Here is a 20000-nt window from a genome sequence, read left to right as displayed (position 1 = left end):
TCCCAGGAGAGACGACAGGAACACTTTGTTGTTATTGGTTGATGGAGGTCAGAGGAAGTTTTTGGCCCTGAGCATTTTGTCCTCCGTCTCTCTCCTCCATCTTGTCCGTCTTCCTCCTCTTGGATGCCGACGTTTCCACCAGATCCAGAAACTGCCTCAGCCTCTTCCTCATCTCCATCACTTTGGACTCGCAGGCCTTCACTTCCTGTTTCTCTGGCGTCCGCTCTGACTCCTTGGACTCGCCGGCGTTCACTTCCCGTTCCACTGGCGTCCGCTCTGACCCGTCGCCTCCCTCGGTGCTGCTGCTCGGCGCTGAATGAAGCTCTGGACTGAAGGTTTCCATCAACCTGCTCTGAAAAGTCTCCTGCAGTTTGTTCAGAACGCCGTCGTCCTGGAAACACAAGAGAAAAGGCTGAGCGACACATCAGAGAGCCAATCAGCACGTAGACTTTGAGCATCATGGTGAGGAAGGCTGAGACCTTTAGAAGGTAACAGGTGAAATTCACTTTAAAAGACGAGTCACATGACATAAAGATGGCCGACATGGAGAAGGAGTTCGTACCTGTGAAGCGTCTCTGAAGACACTCGAGACGTCGGACAGAAACTCTGCAGATGTTTGATACGAAGGAGATCGACGGAGACTCAGACGCTCCGACATCAAGTTCAGACGAGCCGCAACGAAGCCAGCCTGAAAACATCATCATCATCATCATCACTATCAACATCACCATCAACATCATCATCAACATCAACATCAACATCATCATCATCTTCATCAACATCAACATCATCTTCATCAACATCAACATCATCATCATCACTATCAACATCAATATCATCACTATCAACATCATCATCATCATCATCTTCATCAACATCATCATCATCAACATCATCATCATCATCAACATCAACATCATCATCATCATCATCATCATCACTATCAACATCATCATCATCATCTTCATCAACATCATCATCATCATCAACATCATCAACATCATCATCAACATCAACATCATCATCATCAACATCACCATCGTCATCGTCTTCATCATCATGAAAACGTGAGAAGCTCACACATGAAACGATTCGACAGCAGAGATCAATGAAACATCATCATTGATTTGCTGTCGACTGATCAGCGGACTGATGGTTCAGCTGTGAGAGTCACCTGAACATGGACTGACCTCCGACAGACGACCGCAGCCTTCGACCTTCAGGTGCAGCAGCAGACTCTCACACCTCTGAAACACACAAAACACACAACAGTTACACACACACAAGTCGCACAAACGGGTTCCAGCCGCCGCCCGAAGAAAACGAGACCAAAGAGGTGCGTTCAGAGAAGAGGTGCGTTCAGAGGTCTGACTGACGTCGGACCTCTGAACGCACCTCTTCTCTGAACGCGTCAGTCCACGTCCGTCAGTCCGCGTCCGTCAGTCCGCGTCCGTCAGTCCGCGTCCGAACGGCTCCTCAGCGAACCCTGAAGGTGGTGAACCCGGATCCAGCAGCAGGACCGCGTGTCCTGGTTTTCCTTCACGCCCCTTCACGCGTGTGTGTGTGTGCGTGTGTGCGTGCGTGTCTGTGTGTGTGTGTGTGTGTGTGTGCGTGTGTGGACTCTGACCCTCTGGTCCAGCAGACTCAAACAGGGACTCTGAGGTCTTCGTGGTCTTTCAGAGCTGTAGGGGTCTGAGGGGTCTGACAGGTCTTGACACAGTGAACAGGTCCACTCTGACCTGGAAGACAAAGACAGGGACAGACAGGGTTCACCGACAGCTTTAAAAACATTCGTTCTGGGTCTCACCTCGACCGAGGAGCCAAAACCTTCAATGAGGCAACAATCAGTTTAGAAACGGTGGCTTAGATCTGAATCCAGAAGAACGCCAAGACTGGAACCTCAGATATCATCTGGACTTCAGTGGCTGCTGTCCCTGCTGTCCCTGCTGTCCCTGCTGTCCTGTGTGACTGATGATAAACTGACTGGAGGACAAGCGTCCATCAGTGCTGGTCTCTTTTCAGTATCAGATCTTTAACCATGAAGGATTCGTCAGCCAATGACGTTACAGAGACCTCATTTCAGCCGTGATCGGAGAGGAGGCGGACTGAGGCCCAGCACTGACAGATCCAGATCACAGAGACAGGAACCAGATGGTCTGTGACTGCTGCGATGTGCCTGACCAAAGACCACCGGCCTGTTAAAGACCACCGGTCTGTAAGACCACCGGCCTGTTAAAGACCACCGGCCTGTTAAAGACCACCGGTCTGTAAGACCACCGGCCTGTTAAAGACCACCGGCCCGTCGGGTGAAGCGCTTTGGGATCGGTCTCATTCCTGGTGAGTGACGGCGGCTGTGGTTGCTGTTTAACATCAATCTGAGCTTCAGCGTCGCAGCTTTAAGTCCTTCGCTGCACCTTGAACAGAAGCTGCAGAGTCGGTGAAACTGCTCGTTCTCTGACGCACCAGCTGGTTTCCCGAGAGGCCGGAGCCGTTTGGAGGTCCTGATAACAAACATGATAAAAATATGGCGGTTTCTGTCTCTTTCATTAATTTAAGCTTCTGCTGAGCAGGAAGTGACCCGTGTGTCCGTTTCGGAGCACAGACCCTGACAAACAGCGCCGTCTCCGCCGCGCTGGCCTTCAAAACGTAAACGAGTATTGATTCTTACCAAATGTCAGGTCCGACGGGGGGAAGGTGACAGTCTCTGTGGAAGCCTCGACCGCAGGACGAGCAGATGATGGAGCCGTAGGCTGATCCGCAGGCACAGCACCAAACCATCTGCAGAGTCACGGGAGACTCCGGCAACGACGGCGGCTCCTTGTCGTCCTTGACATCATCAGCGAGGGACTAGAACAAACCACAGAGGAACAGAGCTCTTTCACATGGATGATGTCACGCGGCGGCGTTTCACCCGCTTCGGCGAGCTCCGTGTCCGTCTCGGCTCACGAGAGGCTGATTTACGTCAGCTCAATAATGGAGGTTATCACTTTCAGTGAAATAATATACAATAATTGTTTGGGTTGATGTACCTTGATGTTCTGTTCTGAGAATGAATGAAGTATTTATTCTATATTTAATTTATGAAAATAAATATTTATCAAATCCATTACATATCCGGGTGTCTCGCTGCCCGGGGACTTCAAGACTGTATGACGTCAACTACAGCCCATTAAAATCAAAGCTAAGTCGGAGTCTGAGCTCCCGGACAGTCAGTTGGGATGAACGTTCCTCCACGGATGCTATTTTCTGTGTCTGCCAGTCAAAATACCACCTAAGCAATTCTTAGAATGGGACAGATTAATAGCAAGGTATCTGTGGCAGGGGAGAAGGTCCAGAATCAAAATCAAGACGCTGCAATTAAGAAAAGAAAAGGGTGGAATGGGCCTTCCCTCTCACAGGAGTACGACCAGCTGAGAGCTTTAGTCTGCCTGCTTCTCCAACAGACACTGCAGCATGGAAGGAAACGCAAGGCACAACCATGAAGGCAGTCCCAGGAAGAGCCTCCCCGAGTGACAGCAAAGTACAGGCAGAACAGGAGATTCCAGCTTTCTGAGGTCCTGACAGGAAACAGCCAACATCTGCAGATTAAGAGAAGCTTCAAAAATGACGAGGCGGTGCGTTTACGATACAGACTTACACCAAACGGAACTGACGGTAGGTTGAAGATATGGATCTCAAAAGGTTAAACTACCTGTTATTCATTTACCCACGAGGGGGCCTTTCAGGTGAAGGTACTGATCACACCAGAGAGCTGGGAGAAAGATGATACCATGGTAATACTGCAAGATTTTTATCACACCCATTCAGAAAAGACATGAGGGTGCGGAGACGCCTGATGGAGACTCTGTGGGTCCGATGGAGCCCCCCACTTTCATACTTTCTGGGACTGTCAGACTACCAGGCCTTACTGGGAAGAGCTCCACAAACATAAATACAGTATTTGGTGGTAATATTCCATTTAAATGTGAAACGATGTATTTGGGCCATTTATTGTTTGAAACATGGAACAACAAAGCCAAACACTGCTGGCCATACTTTAGGCAGCCAGTAAGAAGTCCATCACGAGGAAATGGTTAAAAATAGAAGCACCACCACTGATGCCTGGATTGACACTGAGCATGAGATTCATGTCATGGAGAGGATTTCCTTCCCTCCAGGTTGAAAAAGAAAACTTTTCTAGGATCTGGACTGAGTGTGTAAAACCGATTAGATCTGATTTCATTTAACTGGACTGGTGCTCTGAACGATCCTGCCCTGCTGATTTGACGGTCTGAGGCGGTGCCTCCCCCGCTCTGCTCTGTTTTGTTCTTGTTCATAACTAATATAACTCGTCTGTAGAAGAAATCCCAGAAGGGCAATATCATTAAAATCGTCTGGACTTTCTGTATCGGCTGATGTTTTCCACTGAACTGCTGCGATCGTCGCTTTGAGAGCTGATTCAGGTAACAGTCACCTGAAAATGTGAATTCTGGTCGTGGAGCAGCAGGAAAACGACCGAACCAAACAAAAAACACTAAATCTGCTCTGACTGAAGTTCAATTAGTCCTGAGGCCTCATGTAGGTTTAATCTGGGCTTCAGGCTCAGGTTAGCTCCAGGTTAGCTCGAGGTTAGCTTCAGGAACAACCGTTCAGGTGATGATTTAGCTTAAATTCATCAGACACACGACGTCTGGGACGCAGGACGTAAGGCGGCGATCGTTTCTTAATGTGCACACAATCATACACAATAAGATCATAATTACACTCGTGTCCCTGAATCTAGTGCCCCAGTGCATGCTGGGAGGCTTAGGTACACACCTCATACTGCTGCAATCACATGGTCGGCAACTGTCTGGATGACAAACAGCATCATGCTAACTGGCGGCATCATGTTAGCCTGGATTACTTAAACTTGATTTGGTTCTTCTGGAAAATCCCGCAGATTAGGAGGACAGGTAACTACCTACCTGAGTGTCCTCACTCATCTCTTCCATGTAAATCTCATCTTCATCTTCACCGGGGACGAGACGGAAGCCCGGGAGGGGACATCCGGGGCAGGGTGGAGACACGGGCAGTCTGAACAGAGACACTCTGGGCTGCCATTGGCTCTGACTGTAGTCTGGGTGTCCAGTCAGAGAGCTCGGTTCTCTGGCGTCTCTGTTTGACACCTCAGGTGCAGACGCTGCAGGTATGGCGTCTTCAAACACGGTGGACGTCGGTTCATTCTCTGCAGGTTTTCGCCGCCTTACTGAGACCCACTTTACCCTGCGACCACAGGCAGAGTCCGCCACCGCCCTCACCACAGGACTCCGTTTCAGAGAGGAGGACTGGGGGCCGGTCTCAGAGAAGGGACGTCCGGGGGAGGACACAGGGCCGCTGGTTACAGCCACACAGCTTCTGTCTTCGAGAGGCTGGGGGTTTGGAAAGGTGTAGGACGGGGTCTGACTGAGCATCATGGGAAACTGAGGCACACAGGATACCTGGTACACAGTATGACTGCTGGGCAGCAGCACAGCGGTGGGCTGGTTCTGATGGGGAGCGGCCGGTCCGTTCAAAACCAACGAGGGCTGGACGAGTCCGAGGACCGTGCAGGGCAGAGACAGACCAAAGCTGACGGGGTGCAGGTTGACCGCAGGACAGGTAGAGGTGACAGAGGAGGTGGAGGCGGAGGCGGAGGCGGAGGCGGAGGCGGAGGAGGAGGAGGAGGAGGAGGAGGCAGCGACCAGAGAGTCTCTGCTCTGATTGGAGGTTCGTGAGACAGAGAAGGGGATCCACGACACTTGAAGCACACCTGGAAACAGAAACATCGAGTCAGCAGCAGAAACCAGCACAAATCACCACCGCGACAGAAACGTCCTGCAGAAGGACGCAACCAGAATCACAAAGCCTCTGACAGCCAATCAGCATTGGTTCATGGGTCACATGACTCTGATTGGCCGAGATGGAATCAGCCACGAACATTTTTATTCTTTTATTGGTTTTAAGCGGCAGCACTGATTTCCTTCTTCATGTCGTGAAGATGCAACAGCAGCGAGGTGGTGAGGTGAGAGCTTCTGATTGGAGGAGGATCGTTCAGTCACTGAGTAACCATGGCAACATGGTCACTGGCCTCCATGCTGAGGAGGTGAAGGCCAAACTGAGCGTTTAATACTGTAAGTACATCAGAGTCCGGGACCAGGACAACAACAACATGGACACAAAGAACTCAAACCACCAAAAACAGCTTCACGTACCAAACTTCAAAATGGTCTCCAGAGACATCCTGTCAGTGACGACCTTCAGCTGAGCCATCGTCTGAGGAGGAGAGAAGCCCTGCTCAGGAAAACACTTCAGCTGAGACTGAATCTGCAGACGGAGACACGCCGAAGGTCAAACGTCAGATCACATGTGCACAGTGTGTATGTACACTGTGCATGTACATGTACACATTGTACAAGTACATGCACAGTGTACATGCACACACAGCATGTTGGTGTAGGAGCTCTGCAGATGAAGGTGCGGAGGTCTGGACGAACGCGGTGGAAACACAGGGTGACGTACCTGAGCTCCGTAGGCCAGCAGAGCCGACAGGTCGTTGGTGTTCTGGGCTTTTTCTGCCATCTCAGTGACCGACTGTTGATTCTGCTGCAGCTGCTTCAGCTCCTCCATCCTCCTCTGAATCTCCTTCAGCTCCACCTCGTACACCGTCTGCTCGAAACAACGAGGTTCAAACTGAGCAACACCTCACACACCAGACTGATATGAACTTCAGACCTCATCGTCTCTGAGATGTTCAGCCCTTCATCAGTGTGTGTCTGTGGAACTGACAGCAAGTTTGAATGTTGGGTGACTTGGAAAGTTAAACTGCGCTTGCTGTTACCATCAGTAACCACAGATGTCACCAAATCCACCAGGATTGAAATCTGACGGATTCCAACTTTGACTTGTGTTAACTAAACTTTGTGTGTCGTATTTCCTTTGTTTGCTATTGTTTAAGTTAGACTACAACATCCATCCACTGCACGAGTGCTGATGGCACAATCGACCAATGACAGGAGACAACACCTTGAAGACAAACTGATCTTTGTTTCAGTAGAAGAAGAAAACTGGACTCAGATCATAAACATTCTCTGACCACATCTGAAACAAGACGACCTTCATCCTCAAAACATTTCATTCAAAAACTGACACCAGGTCAGTATGTTGAACAGTGTTGGATGAGCCACGTTGGATGAGTCGTGTTGGATGAACCATGTTGGATGAAACGTGTTGGATGAAACGTGTTGGATGAGTCGTGTTGGATGAAACGTGTTGGATGAGTCGTGTTGGATGAACCGTGTTGGATGAACCGTGTTGGATGAGTCGTGTTGGATGAAACGTGTTGGATGAGTCGTGTTGGATGAGTCGTGTTGGATGAAACGTGTTGGATGAAACGTGTTGGATGAGTCGTGTTGGATGAGTCGTGTTGGATGAACCATGTTGGATGAAACGTGTTGGATGAAACGTGTTGGATGAAACGTGTTGGATGAAACGTGTTGGATGAGTCGTGTTGGACGAACCGTGTTGGATGAAACGTGTTGGATGAGTCGTGTTGGATGAACCGTGTTGGATGAGTCGTGTTGGATGAGTCGTGTTGGATGAGTCGTGTTGGATGAACCGTGTTGGATGAGTCGTGTTGGATGAAACGTGTTGGATGAGTCGTGTTGGATGAAACGTGTTGGATGAGTCGTGTTGGATGAAACGTGTTGGATGAGTCGTGTTGGATGAGTCGTGTTGGATGAGTCGTGTTGGATGAAACGTGTTGGATGAGTCGTGTTGGATGAAACGTGTTGGATGAGTCGTGTTGGATGAGTCGTGTTGGATGAGTCGTGTTGGATGAGTGTAGGTTAGTTACACTGACAGAATTTGATCCGTCCAAACAGACTTGTGAAGTAAATCTGAGTTTTTTATGGACGTCACCTTCGTCTCTTTCAGGATGATTTCCATCCTCTTCCTCAGACGTTCAATTATGAAGTTGTACGACTGCTGCAGCTCCGTCTTCATCTGAGACTGAGTCTCAACAATGTCCTGAATCCTGGAAGACACCAACACAACGACGGCTTTAATTCGGAGGTCAATACAGCAGAGAGACGTCCATCAACAACATTCAGCCGTTAAAATGAGCCGTTCTCTGGGGAACTGGAAGCTGGAGGACAGGAGGGACGTGCTCGGTTCTCTGGTTCTGGTTCTCAGTGAGCTGAAGACGTCTTTTTGTCGAGAGCAGACGGAGAACGTTCTGTTCCTGATGAAGATGAGTCTCTGCTTGAGTCTCTCTGAGATGATGAAAAGAAGCTCCTTCATTAAAACAGTGAGATGTTCAGACTGTGGTTCTGTACCTGGTCTCCATGTCCAGCAGACTCTTCCTCACTCTGTCGCTGTGCGCCCGGACAGGCTGGACCAAGACCTGCAGCTGCTTCTTCATGCTGTCCAATACCTCACTGACAAAGTGATACCTGAGAGGAGGAGGAGGAGGTGCAGCACAGGTGAGGACAGAGGAGCTCCACGAGGACACAGACAGACAGACAGACAGACAGACAGACAGACAGACAGACAGACAGACAGATGGAGCATTGTACAGTAACACCAACCTTCACCGGGCAGAAACACATGAGACAGAGTGAGAGAGAACACCTGGTCAGTGGGTGTGGCCTGTGTACCTGTGGGAGATGTGAGCCATGAGCTGACAGTCTCTGCAGGTGAGCTGGCTGCAGGTGACACAGTAGAGTCTGAGCTGCTCAGATGGGTGGAGACTACAGAACTTGATGGGGGGACTGGGAGGAGGAGAGGAGGCGCCTCCTGGAGACAGAAAATAAAAACTTTATTGATCATCGGGCGGACGATCAGAGCGGCTCTCTGAGGAGGAAGAAGACAGAAGAAGAAGAAGGATCAGCAGAATGTTTCCTGACCGGCCGGCGGCTGGTTGAGGATCCTGTGTGACCTGGTGAGGGTCACTCTGCGATGAGCCGACAGACAGACGCCACACAGAGCTTCATTACAGTCCAGGCACCAACAGCTGGAGGAGGACTCGTCACAGCTGCCGCACTGAGGGGGGGTCACACATCAACACGTCAGAGCCACAAACAGCTGAGCTGAAGGATGAAGAGTTCCTTCATGTCTTCTTCAGCTCAGTAAACTCTTTAAAAAGCCTCTTGGATCATCTGAAAATCATCGTCACAAAGCTGAAAACAGCCTGTTTCTCTGAGATACGAGGTTCTCACAGGACGCCGCGCTGCAGACGCGTGATGATCTCAAAGAATCTGAAGCATTGATGAAGATTAAAGCAGCAACAGGATATAAAGGAGTTCAATGACAACGAATGAACACATGAATGCAGCAGGAACATGAATGAATAAATCCACAGACAGCAGAGAGAAACACACTGACAGGAACACTTCACTCACACACCACGAGTACTTCGAGTACTTCAACAATATTCACATACTTTTACTTCTTTACTTTTACTCGTAGTGGAGTATTTCCAGAGTGTGTATTAGTACTTTAGGAGCTGAATACAGGTGAGATGTTGAGGTGCTTCAAAATAAAGTGACTGACGGTCAGACTTTCAAAATAAAGTTCAAAATACACACAGAAAAGTTTCTTAATGAAAACACTGATCGGCTGCAGGTCAGACACGTTCTACAACACTTTAGACGGTGGTGGGAGAAGTACTCTGAAGTAAAAGTACGAATGTACGTGTCAGAAGTTTCCTGAAGTACTTCATCCAAAATGAAAAGAATTCTCAAACCTCGTTTTGTCCAACTGACAAAAGACAAAGGACGTCTCAGCTGAGAGGTCGTTCTCTGGACTGAACGAGTCATGAACACACAGGTGAGACACACCTGTTGTGATCAGTGTGTTTCATTCACACAGCAGCACAGACCAGCAGGCCTCCGTGTCTCACGTCCGTCTGTGCGCTCAGAGGATGAAGACGCTCCTCAGAGAGGACCCGGAGCAGGAGCCCCGGACGTCCTCTGGGGGTCCCTGAACCACAGCTTGTCTTACCTGCTGAGTCTTTCCTGGACCTGCTGTCGTCTCCATGCTGCTCCTGTCCTGGAGGACAGAGACAGAGGACGGTATTAATGTCCAACACGTACACACAGAACACACATCAGAGAGATCACCCTCCTCTGCTGCTGCAGGTAACAACCAGGAGACTCCACGGCTTCCCAATCCGGGCTCCCGACCCCACCAGGGGTCGCCACAGCTCACCGGGGGGTCGAGACTTTATGGTAGAAGAACTGTAAAATGTGCACGTGTCAACATCCCTTCATGTCGGAGAACCCGAACCTAGAAACCAGGTTCCGGTCCGGACTGGGTCCTAAAGGCCGCAGATGATCAGGAGACATAAATCAGACAAATCTGCAGAATGAAAAAAAAGGTGAAATTCTGCAGCCTCATCATTTCTGAAGTAAGTCTGAGACAAAGAGTAAAAACACACGAAGAAGACGTCGTTGTGGTAGAATGAGACCAGAGTTTCAAGCCACAAAGGACCAAAAGTGAAAATCCAGCTGTGTTCAGTTGTTGAAAGAAAAATCTTCTCGATGTGTCCAAAAATGATCTGCAGGATTGTGAAGAGCGAAGACTTTCCTGTCCACACCAGGAGGACTGTGTTCTGTCTGACATTCAGTGTGGGACAGGGTTTCCACGCCTCTGGGGCGTCCTCTGGTCTCCGTCTGAGGTCTGTCATTCTGCACCGTCAGGTCATCTTCGGGCAGCTGCCTTGTCTTGGTATTCTCCTCCTATTCCCAGTTAGTGCTGATTCAGCAAAGAGCGGCCTCAGGGCACACCCGTTTAATTTTCTCTCTATTCGTCCCAAATTACACCGTTACGTCTTAACCGTGGTCCAAACCATTTTTTAAAAGATCAGTCAACACAATCTTGAGTGGTAAATGCATAAAGTAGAAATGTAAACACACGTCAGTGTTGTCACGACGCGCACGTTCAGATTCTCAGAACATTTCCTCCATCAGTAATCGTGAGAACACACACAGAACGAGTTCGAGGAGAATACGGGCTTAGAGTCAGACAGAAGAGCAGGGTTCACCCTTCGTCCCGGAGAGGCGGCTGTCAGCTGACAGCCCTGACAGGTGTGCTGACAGACTGCTTCCTGGGGGTGAGCCCACGACTCTGATGGGTTCACTGCAGCGGCTCGGTCACAAGCCTACGGCCACTGGCGACCTTCGCTTCCAGCTTTTTCTCAACACATCACATGCCTGATGGAAAAAAACAAACTACCACTTTACTGCAGCTGGTTTTTCATTGGTCCGTCTCGTTCACGAGACTCTGTGGAGCTGAGCTGGACCAGGACCAGGACCAGGACCAGGACCAGGACCAGCATCAGGTCCTGTCAACAACAACACGACCGGCCGTCTCACTGAAGAGTGTGGACACGCTGAGGACAGCGGTCTGTCTGTGTCCTCTGGGTGGACTGATGGACCTCCACCTTCATGTCTCCACGCTGTTTGACAGGTGGGCTGATCAGCTGACAGTAGCACGTGACACACACTTCCTGTCCAGCTGTAAAGGCTCTGATAACAGACATCACCTCGTTAAACTGGTCTATAATCAGTGTCTGCGCTGCGCAGACCTGGACACCTGGCCGCAGCAGTGCAGGTGAGCTCACCTGTGCCTGTGGCTCCGTCTGACGCTTCATCACTGACACGACGGCAGGAAGCGGCTGCCTTTCTTTGGTCTCTCTGGGTCTCCACCGTCAGCTCATTCTCACACCGTCTCGTCCGTTGTTGAATTCAGCGTAACATCCGGGTCCTCCGCTGCCGGAAGAGCCGAAGAGGAACAAAAAGAAAACGAACATAAAAAGCTCCGTCAAAATCTCATCTGTCGACCAAAACCACTGCTACTACTACTACTACTACTACTACTACTAATACTCTTCTTCTTCTTCTTCTTCTTCTTCTTCTTCTTCTTCTTCTTGCTTGCTTGCTTGCTTGCTTTACTGCAAGATGGCTGCTCCCTGCACACCACCCTCTGCTGTACAGGAGTGTAACAGCAGGTCACGCTCGCGGGCTGCGGGTCGGAAGCGCACCTTCCTCTTCCTCCTCCTGTTGTCCCCATCAGATCTTCGTCATCGTGTCACCGTCCTCAGTGTCCAGCTGTCCATCAGTTCAGTTTTCCATATAAGAAATGTAAAAATTGTAAAACTGAATGAAACTTCAGAGAATGAGAGAGGTTTTATTCGTGGGTGGGTGGAGGCTGGTGGAGGCTGGAGGCTGGAGGCTGGTGGCTGAGTGGAGGCTGGTGGAGGCTGGTGGAGGCTGAGTGGAGGCTGGAGGCTGAGTGGAGGCTGGTGGAGGCTGGAGGCTGGAGGCTGGTGGCTGAGTGGAGGCTGGTGGAGGCTGGTGGAGGCTGAGTGGAGGCTGGTGGCTGAGTGGAGGCTGGTGGAGGCTGGTGGAGGCTGGAGGCTGGAGGCTGGTGGAGGCTGGTGGAGGCTGGTGGCTGGTGGAGGCTGGTGGAGGCTGGTGGCTGGTGGAGGCTGGTGGAGGCTGGGTGGAGGCTGGTGGCCGGTGGTTCTGGATCAGACTCTGAAATGGTCTCTGGAGGACCAGGACGGTCCCGGGGGACGCTCTGGGCTCCTGTAGAGACGTGGTGGACTCTGTGGACGAGGACCTGCTGCCTCTGTGCACATAAAGACTCGTTCTTATTTTCAGCTGGTTCTCCACTGATGACGAGAGAACGATGAAGATTATATCACACTCTGTCAACAGATCCCCTAAAATCCTTAAAAAGTGAAAGTACTAATATCACAGTGTACAAGTACAAGCGATATCAGTACTTGTGTTACAAGTAAAAGTCCTGCGTTGAAGTACTGAAAGTCAAAGTACTGCATGCGGTGAAGTGTCCCCTGTGTCTGTTGTCCTCTTGTCTCCTGCGTTCATGTCAAAGCAGGATTTTACTGTTGGAGCTCATTTTCAACTATTTTGAGATTCCTAAAAAGATTCACTGAACACACTTTGATCCGTTCATTGTATGAAAAGACAGATTTATTCACAAAGAAGTTAAATATCGAGCTGCATCGTCAGCTGAGAGGATCACAGAGTTTACTGAGGAAAAGACATCAGAGACAGAGGGGACAGACGGTGTCCAAACAGCTCCAACGAGATGAACAAGAGGAAACGAAGATGTGACTTCAAATACAGACTGAAGTCACTACATTTTATTAGTACAAAATAGATTTGATCATGTTGTGTGAAAGCATGCAGTCATGATGTCAACTTTAGTTTTTGCTCTGTTTGAAGTTCTAGAAAATCTCAGTTTAAGTAACTGAACCTGTAGCGTCTGTGTATGGAGGACCAAAGCCGACCAGGAAGTCAGGAAACCATCCAGCCATTTCCTGCCTGCATTTAACTTCAGACTTTTTCTGCACTAAAAACTGTGTTTGTTGCTGTTCCTGCACATTTTATGAATTCGTTAATTATATATTCATGTTTGTAATTTACAGATTCCTCATTTTCTGCACCTTTTTAGCACGTTACTGATTTATTCCTCAGTTCTAATTTTCAGTTTCATGCTCAGATGTTTAACATCGTTGACGTATTTCTCAGTGTATGACATGGTTCCAGTCATCGATTCATTCATTCATTCATTCATTCATTCATGTCATGTCTGTTTTCTGTTTGGTCACATTTGGTCCTCTGTACTTTCAGACTGCAGCAGGTTCTTTGGCCTGAAACTCAGCTGTAACACCAACAATCCTCCAATAGTCACTTAAACTGTTCTTCTGTTGTTTCTGTGCGTATTCTTGTCAGACCCTCAGCCTGCAGCGCCCCCTGTGGTCAGCACAGAGAAAGCAGACAGGTGGTGCGTTGTGGCTCCAGGCTCAGGTGTGTCGGTCGTGCAGGTGGCCTCAGGTGTGCTGCGAGTTCACTGCAGCATGCAGCCACACTTGATGCTCTTCTCTTTGTGGGTGGTGCCGAACAGCTGGACGGCCTGTTTGTTGATCAGAGCCCAGAAGTTCTCGAAGGAGATGTTCTGACCGCTCTGAACGCCCATCTGCTGCAGAACCTGACCCAGACCATCTTCATTCTCCACGGTCTGCACACAGGAAACAGGAAGTGAGCGTGACAGACAGTGGTTGCTGTTTGAAGCTGCTGTCTAAACTAAGACCCAGAGCCAAGTTCTTTTCTGACGATCGGCGTGAAATAAGCAGCAGAACTGAGACTGAGTGTGCGTTGTGATTGGACGATGAGCTGCGATGTCATGGCCTGTACCTTGGCGAATCCAGGCAGCTGGTTGGAGATCATGGTCTGGAACTGGGTGGTGTTCATGGTCGGCCCGTCATCTGCAGCTTTATGAAACTCAGTGACCAACGTGTTGATGGCCAGCTCCAAATCTGAGTACTGAGGGAGCAGCAGAGCACCGGGAGTCATTATGATCAGTAATCAATGATAAACAAACAGCGAGATGTCCTATTACTACAACTGCTGTGACTTCATCATTTACACTTCATCATCAATCTGCAGCAACAACAACGGAAGAGGACGTAAAAGCACTACGAGCACAGTGCAAAAATACTCAAAAATAATAAATGGTAAACGTAAAGTACCAGCAGTGAAAGTGCTCATTGTGCAGGTTCATGTGTATCATTGCATCGACCGCTGGAAGCCGTTTTCAGCTTCAGTCGTTTGGGAGCAGGAACAAAGGAAACAGAAGGAATCTCAGGAATTTCTCACAGCGATCAACATCTACGGTGTGAAAGCTCGTATCTCCGCTCAGGGCGACACGGACACAGAGGACAGGAGACGCTGGCAGAGCTGAAGACGAAGAGGAGACGTCTCACCCTGCCGCTGTTCACAGGAACAGTCAGCAGATCATCCTCGTCCTCCCGTCTCCCCTGCATCTGACTGAGATTGACTACAATTCCCAGAATGCTCTTCAACAGCAGCTCAGACTGTGTGCTGTGTTTGAAGCAGTACTCGGGTTTGGTGTTCATGGTCATAAGACCAGCGGTGGAAGAAGTACTCAGATCTTTTTCTAAGAGATAATAATACTGCAGTATTGTGTTGCAACGACATCCTTTAAGCTCTGTTTAAAGTACGCTCAAAGCCAGAGTACTTAGTTACTTCCAGCTGTTATCACATCACTCAGGAATGACTGCTCTTGTTATTTTAGGGTGGGACTCGGCACTGAGCGACTCATTATGTCAACAGAGGATCTTTGACTGTTTCACTCAACCACACAGTCTGTCAGCCAATCAGAGTCAGTGGCGATAAGCAGTTTGATTTGCTTTTATTTGACATGTACAGTTAAAGCAGCACAGGAGTACAGGTACAGGTGTACACTCAGTACGTTTAACATCATTTACAGGTGTCACAAACAGTCACCAAACCAGCTGATTTTTACTTCTGGAAGCTGATTTATAAAAAAATATATACAACTTTGTTAGCATGTTAGCATTGTAAATAACGTGTTAGCTGTGTGAAATTAGCTGTGTGTTAAGAGCGTGAATGAAGGTAACAGTGTAGTGTTAGCCATAACGTTAGCTCCAAGTGTTAAGTGTTGTAAATAAAGTGTTAGCAGTGTGTTCAGAGTGTTAGCCATAACGTTAGCTCCAAGTGTTAAGTGTTGTAAATAAAGTGTTAGCAGTGTGTTCAGAGTGTTAGCCATAACGTTAGCTCCAAGTGTTAAGTGTTGTAAATAAAGTGTTAGCAGTGTGTTCAGAGTGTTAGCCGTAGAATTAGTTCCAATGTGTTAAGTGTTAGCAGTGTAAATAACATGTTAGCAGTGTGTTAGCAGTGTCTTTGACTTCGTTCTAGAAACACATCACACGTTTGACTCCGTTTGCCAAAAACTGGAACATCCCAACCTGACGTGCCACCATCAGGACATTTGGCATAGTCATGGTCTTCAAACCAGAGTCCTGCGTCGGGGGCCCAGAATAAACAGGAATAAGCAGGGAGTGACCCACTTTTACAGCACTGTCAAATTAAGTGTCCCACATGTCCTCCCTGCTCTCAACAGCTGAAATCTGAACTTTGACAAAATCAGGGAGTTTCTCTTTAAATACTGAAACGATGACAACAACGACGGCGGCCCCTGGTGTCTGAGGGGCCCGAGCAGCCGCCTGGTGTTGTCCTGTGCCTCCGGCTGTTACACAGAGAGTTTGAACAGTTAAACGGCTGAATGAGATCAGGCCGAGCTGCTCTCTGAGGACTGAGTTGTGAAAGAGGGCGGCGGCCGCAGAGCTGAAACCTGCCTGATCTCAAACCAGCAGCTGATCCAGCTTCTGGTTCCAGCAGGGCTCAAACTGAACCTCAGACCTTCACTGACACACGGCCCATCACAGTGAGAATGAGACGTGCTTTTAAGGAGAAATGTGTGATAAATGACAGAAGTCTAAATCAGCTGAGCGAGTGAAGGTCAACAGCAGCAGGAAACACTGCGGCCGTCTTTGAACAGACGCTGACTGTGACCTGATCTGTGGCTGAGCCGCACAGCTCCAAGCTCCACAAATCACCATTTTAACAAACTGTGCTGCGGCCGAAGAAAACAGGAGGAGGAGGAGGAGGAGGAGGAGGAGGAGGAGGAGGAGGAGGAGGAGGAGATTCATCCACAAACACTGAATGCATGGAGGAAAGAGAGGAAGACCTCCTGACTTCAGCTCAGCCACAGAGCGGCTCACGTTTCTCAAGCCGAGGAGAAAGAATGTGAGTTTGGCCACTGAGGAGGCGTTCGAGGTCCCCAATCACTCACAAGTATTAATGATCTGCTGAACCCATCGAACGCCAACTCTGTCTTTACATTCCCTCTTCATCTTTATGAGTCAGCTGCCTGGATTTAGAAGACACGGGTTGTGTAATTAGTGCCAAATGACGTTCTAGTTTTTTTTTCTAGTTGACCAGATCTGCAATAAAACATGCAGGAAATACTGACCCAGGGTCAGTGCTGCTACGGTCCTGCAAGTCATCAAAATGAACTCCACCAGCTGCAACATGAGATGATGAACACATGAATGCATCAATCATTACAGCTTAATATAATATGTGCCATTCTGCGTAATGAGTACTTTTATTACTGGTACTTTAATAATACTTTGATGCTCACACAAGAGTTTGAAAGCAGGACTATATGTATTTATATATGTGTGTGTGTGTGTGTGTGTGTGTGTGTGTGTGTGTGTGACACACATATATATATATATATATATATATATACATATACACACACAACTGTACTTGTCAAACAGAGCTGGAGTCTGTGTGAAACATCAATAAACAGACTGTGATCAGCTGATCAGATCCTCTGTGACACAAACTGACCTGAGATCAGCTCAAAGTCAATATTGTTTGTATTGTTTGTTTAGTGGATGTATGTATTTTTATCGGGTGGCAAAGCACTGTCCCCTTGGGGATCAATAAAGTTTTCTATCTATCTATCTATCTATCTATCTATCTATCTATCCATCTATCTATCTAATGTTCTTCCTCATCAGCTTCATTGATTTCTGTAAATATCTCTTATTGTGAATCTGAAGCAGCAACACGTTTCACAGACTGAAAGATGTGGAACGCTCCAAAAACACCTGTTTGGAACATTCCACAGGTAAACAGGCTCATTGGTCACAGGTGAGAGCATCATGATTGGGTATGAAAGGGGCATCCTGGAAAGACTCAGTCGATCACAGAGGATGGAGCGAGTTCACCTCTTTGTGAACACATGAAGGATGAAGGAGATGAACACATGAAGCTGCTGTCAGTGAACAGTTTGATTATTGATGTTTCACAGAGTCGTCGATGACAAAAATTAGATCTTGTTAATCGTCACAACTTTACGTTAAACATGAAAGACGAGCGGTGACTGAGGCTGTGTTTAACAGAGGGTACCTGAACGCAGCCTGCTGTAGACGCTCGAGGTGCCTCAGAGGGAATCTCACTTTGCTTCATCGGCAGACGAAACGCACACACTGATCGATCAGTTGTGATGATCACAGGTCACAGATCGATGTGTCGACTTGTTTTTTCTAAACTTTAATTCTCGACTCTAATTTAAATTTGGAACAAATAAAATAAAAACCTGATCGATGCGACTCATCACCTCCTGCTGCCGCCTCTCCAATCAATAAGTCATCGATCAGTCACGTTCTTACCTTGGTCGCCATCTGTGCAGGTGTGGTCGCCAAAAATCCCCGAGAACACACCGAGACCGAGAGACACCGAGAGACACCGAGGACAGACTGACGAGGGACAACACACTGTTTCCTGCTGAGAGGCAGAGAGTCCTCCCACTCTGCACACACACACACACACACACACACACACACACACACACACACACACACAACACAACACAACATACGCACACTCACTCACACACGCGCACACACTCTCTCTCTCTCACACACACACACACACACTCTCTCTCTCTCTCTCTCTCACACACACTCTCTCTCTCTCTCTCTCACACACACACACACACACACTCTCTCTCTCTCTCTCTCTCTCTCTCTCTCTCACACACACACACACACACACACACACACACACACTCTCTCTCTCTCTCTCTCTCTCACACACACACACACACACACACACACACACACACACTCTGTGAGCAGAGTCTCAGTGTGTGTTGCTGTTTGTTGTTTTATTGTTTTGTTTCTGCGTCTGTTTGTTTTACAGGTCGTGTGAACTTTCTTTGTGTGTCGCTGTTATCAGACACACCCGGACTCCTAACAAGAGCACACACGTTGGGACTGGGAGCTGACCAGTGTGACCAGTGTGCTGCTGGACACCAGCTGAGGTGGAGCTCAGGTCCAGTGTGAACAGTCAAACACAAACAGCCATGGAGGACATGCTGCGTTCAGGAACCTTCACACTCACACTGTGTCTGTACTGCTGGAAAGTAACTGAGTACTTTTACTCAGGTGTTGTGTTTAAGTACACAGGTGAGGAGCTTGTATGCTGGCTGGGTTTTCAGGACTTGTGCTTGTGCTCCTCTGCGTTTGATTGGTTGATCACTGTAGTTAGATTCAGATCATTAACACAAAATAGAAATCAACTCAGAAATCCTGATGTCTTTTTACAGGTTACACAGTAAAATTGAGCCAGTGAGTACTTTGACTTTTTGTACTTTGAGCATATTTTGATGCAAATACATTTGTTCTGTAAATTAAAATGTTGAATGTACTTCTGCACTGTGTATTGGAGAACTGGAGTCAGAGGCGTCTCCCAGTCTCGGTCCAGGAGTCAAAAACTCTTTCTGCGTTCAAGAAACGGCTTGAAACTGATGAAGCTTACTGCGAGGGCCGGCTCAGGCTTGCCTTGGACCAGCCTTTTGTGATGCTGCTGTAGGATTCCCATGATGCACTGAGCTCCTCTCTCCTCCTCTCCTTCTTCATCTGTTCTCATTCATGTCCATTAACTCATGTTACTGATGTGGCTTCTTCCTCAGAGTTTTTGTGCTTTCTTGTCTTGCAGGCTCACATGGATCCTGGCTGCACCTGGACTGTGGATCCTGGCTGCACCTACTATATTTCTATTAGTATTATATACATATTATTATGTACACATACCATCATATATTAATATATACACATTGTGTCATTCCACATAGTTATACTGTCATATTATCGTCGTTGTTGTCATCGTCGTGTCTCTTTGGTTCGGTTTGACGTTTGCTCTTTGGTCTACGCCTGAACTCCCAGCTAGCATTTTTAGCATACCATAGCATTTAGCAGACCTGGTTAGCATTGTTAGTAATGCTGTGGAATTTAGTGGGCATGACTGGCATTGTTAGAAATACTGCTAACTGAGCTGCTATATCATGTGCAAGGTACTAATAGCTTAATATTTAGCAGCACTAGCTAGCATTGTTAGCAGTACTGTAGCATATAGCAGACATGGCTAGCATTGTAGCATACCTCTCTTACTTTAACAGGTTTGTTGAGGTTGTGGATCACGCCTGAGTCATAAATTCGATGTTAGAACCTGAACCAGAGCAGATTCACTACTGAACTGTGATGTTTCGTAGCTTTACTCACATTCTGACTA

At 48.2% G+C, this 20000-nt stretch overlaps 2 protein-coding genes across 6 annotated transcripts in view; both read right to left on the bottom strand.

Moving 5' to 3' along the window:
• Positions 1-11925, bottom strand: part of trim33l (tripartite motif containing 33, like) — a 12091-nt gene extending 166 nt beyond the window's left edge. The window contains exons 1-15 of one of the 4 annotated variants that reach the window (XM_076736472.1): positions 11621-11896; positions 10000-10047; positions 8904-9039; positions 8655-8793; positions 8334-8450; positions 7918-8032; positions 6520-6666; positions 6213-6324; positions 4947-5770; positions 2669-2847; positions 2415-2501; positions 1628-1739; positions 1191-1247; positions 563-688; positions 1-391 (exon numbers count right to left, since the gene is read on the bottom strand). The exon at positions 1-391 is cut by the window's left edge and continues 166 nt beyond it. In XM_076736472.1, the coding sequence (XP_076592587.1) occupies positions 32-391; positions 563-688; positions 1191-1247; positions 1628-1739; positions 2415-2501; positions 2669-2847; positions 4947-5770; positions 6213-6324; positions 6520-6666; positions 7918-8032; positions 8334-8450; positions 8655-8793; positions 8904-9039; positions 10000-10047; positions 11621-11650 (2589 nt within the window). In that variant the 5' untranslated portion in view covers positions 11651-11896 and the 3' untranslated portion in view covers positions 1-31. Of the gene's footprint in view, positions 392-562; positions 689-1190; positions 1248-1614; positions 2248-2281; positions 2502-2668; positions 2848-4946; positions 5771-6212; positions 6325-6519; positions 6667-7917; positions 8033-8333; positions 8451-8654; positions 8794-8903; positions 9040-9999; positions 10048-11620 lie in introns of those variants that run through there. The other 3 variants (XM_076736473.1, XR_013077442.1, XM_076736474.1) reach the window with 3 other exon arrangements.
• Positions 11926-12961: 1036 nt separating this feature from the next.
• Positions 12962-18235, bottom strand: s100v1 (S100 calcium binding protein V1). Of its 2 annotated transcripts, XM_076737610.1 has the most exons (3): positions 18098-18235; positions 14223-14351; positions 12962-14046 (listed from the first exon to the last, which is right to left on the bottom strand). In XM_076737610.1, the coding sequence occupies exons 1-3, from the start codon at positions 18107-18109 to the stop codon at positions 13876-13878; spliced, it is 312 nt and encodes a 103-aa protein (XP_076593725.1). In that variant the 5' UTR covers positions 18110-18235; the 3' UTR covers positions 12962-13875. The 2 variants fall into 2 exon arrangements, with proteins under 2 accessions (XP_076593725.1, XP_076593724.1); XM_076737609.1 differs by lacking the exon at positions 18098-18235 and having other exon boundaries at positions 14223-14416.
• Between the last annotated feature and the right edge of the window lie 1765 nt (positions 18236-20000).

The sequence above is a fragment of the Chaetodon auriga genome, chromosome 8 (genome assembly GCF_051107435.1).
Source record: "Chaetodon auriga isolate fChaAug3 chromosome 8, fChaAug3.hap1, whole genome shotgun sequence".
In the NCBI taxonomy this organism is placed as follows: domain Eukaryota; kingdom Metazoa; phylum Chordata; class Actinopteri; order Chaetodontiformes; family Chaetodontidae; genus Chaetodon; species Chaetodon auriga.
This window is presented reverse-complemented; position numbering and strand designations above follow the sequence as displayed.

Bases quoted from the DNA above. Each gene is read 5' to 3' on its own strand.
- s100v1 (XM_076737609.1), bottom strand. From the start codon at position 14,381: ATGACTCCCGGTGCTCTGCTGCTCCCTCAGTACTCAGATTTGGAGCTG. The intron at 14,047-14,222 runs GTACAGGCCATG...TCCTGTGTGCAG, and splicing joins AGCTGCCTGGATTCGCCAAG to ACCGTGGAGAATGAAGATGG.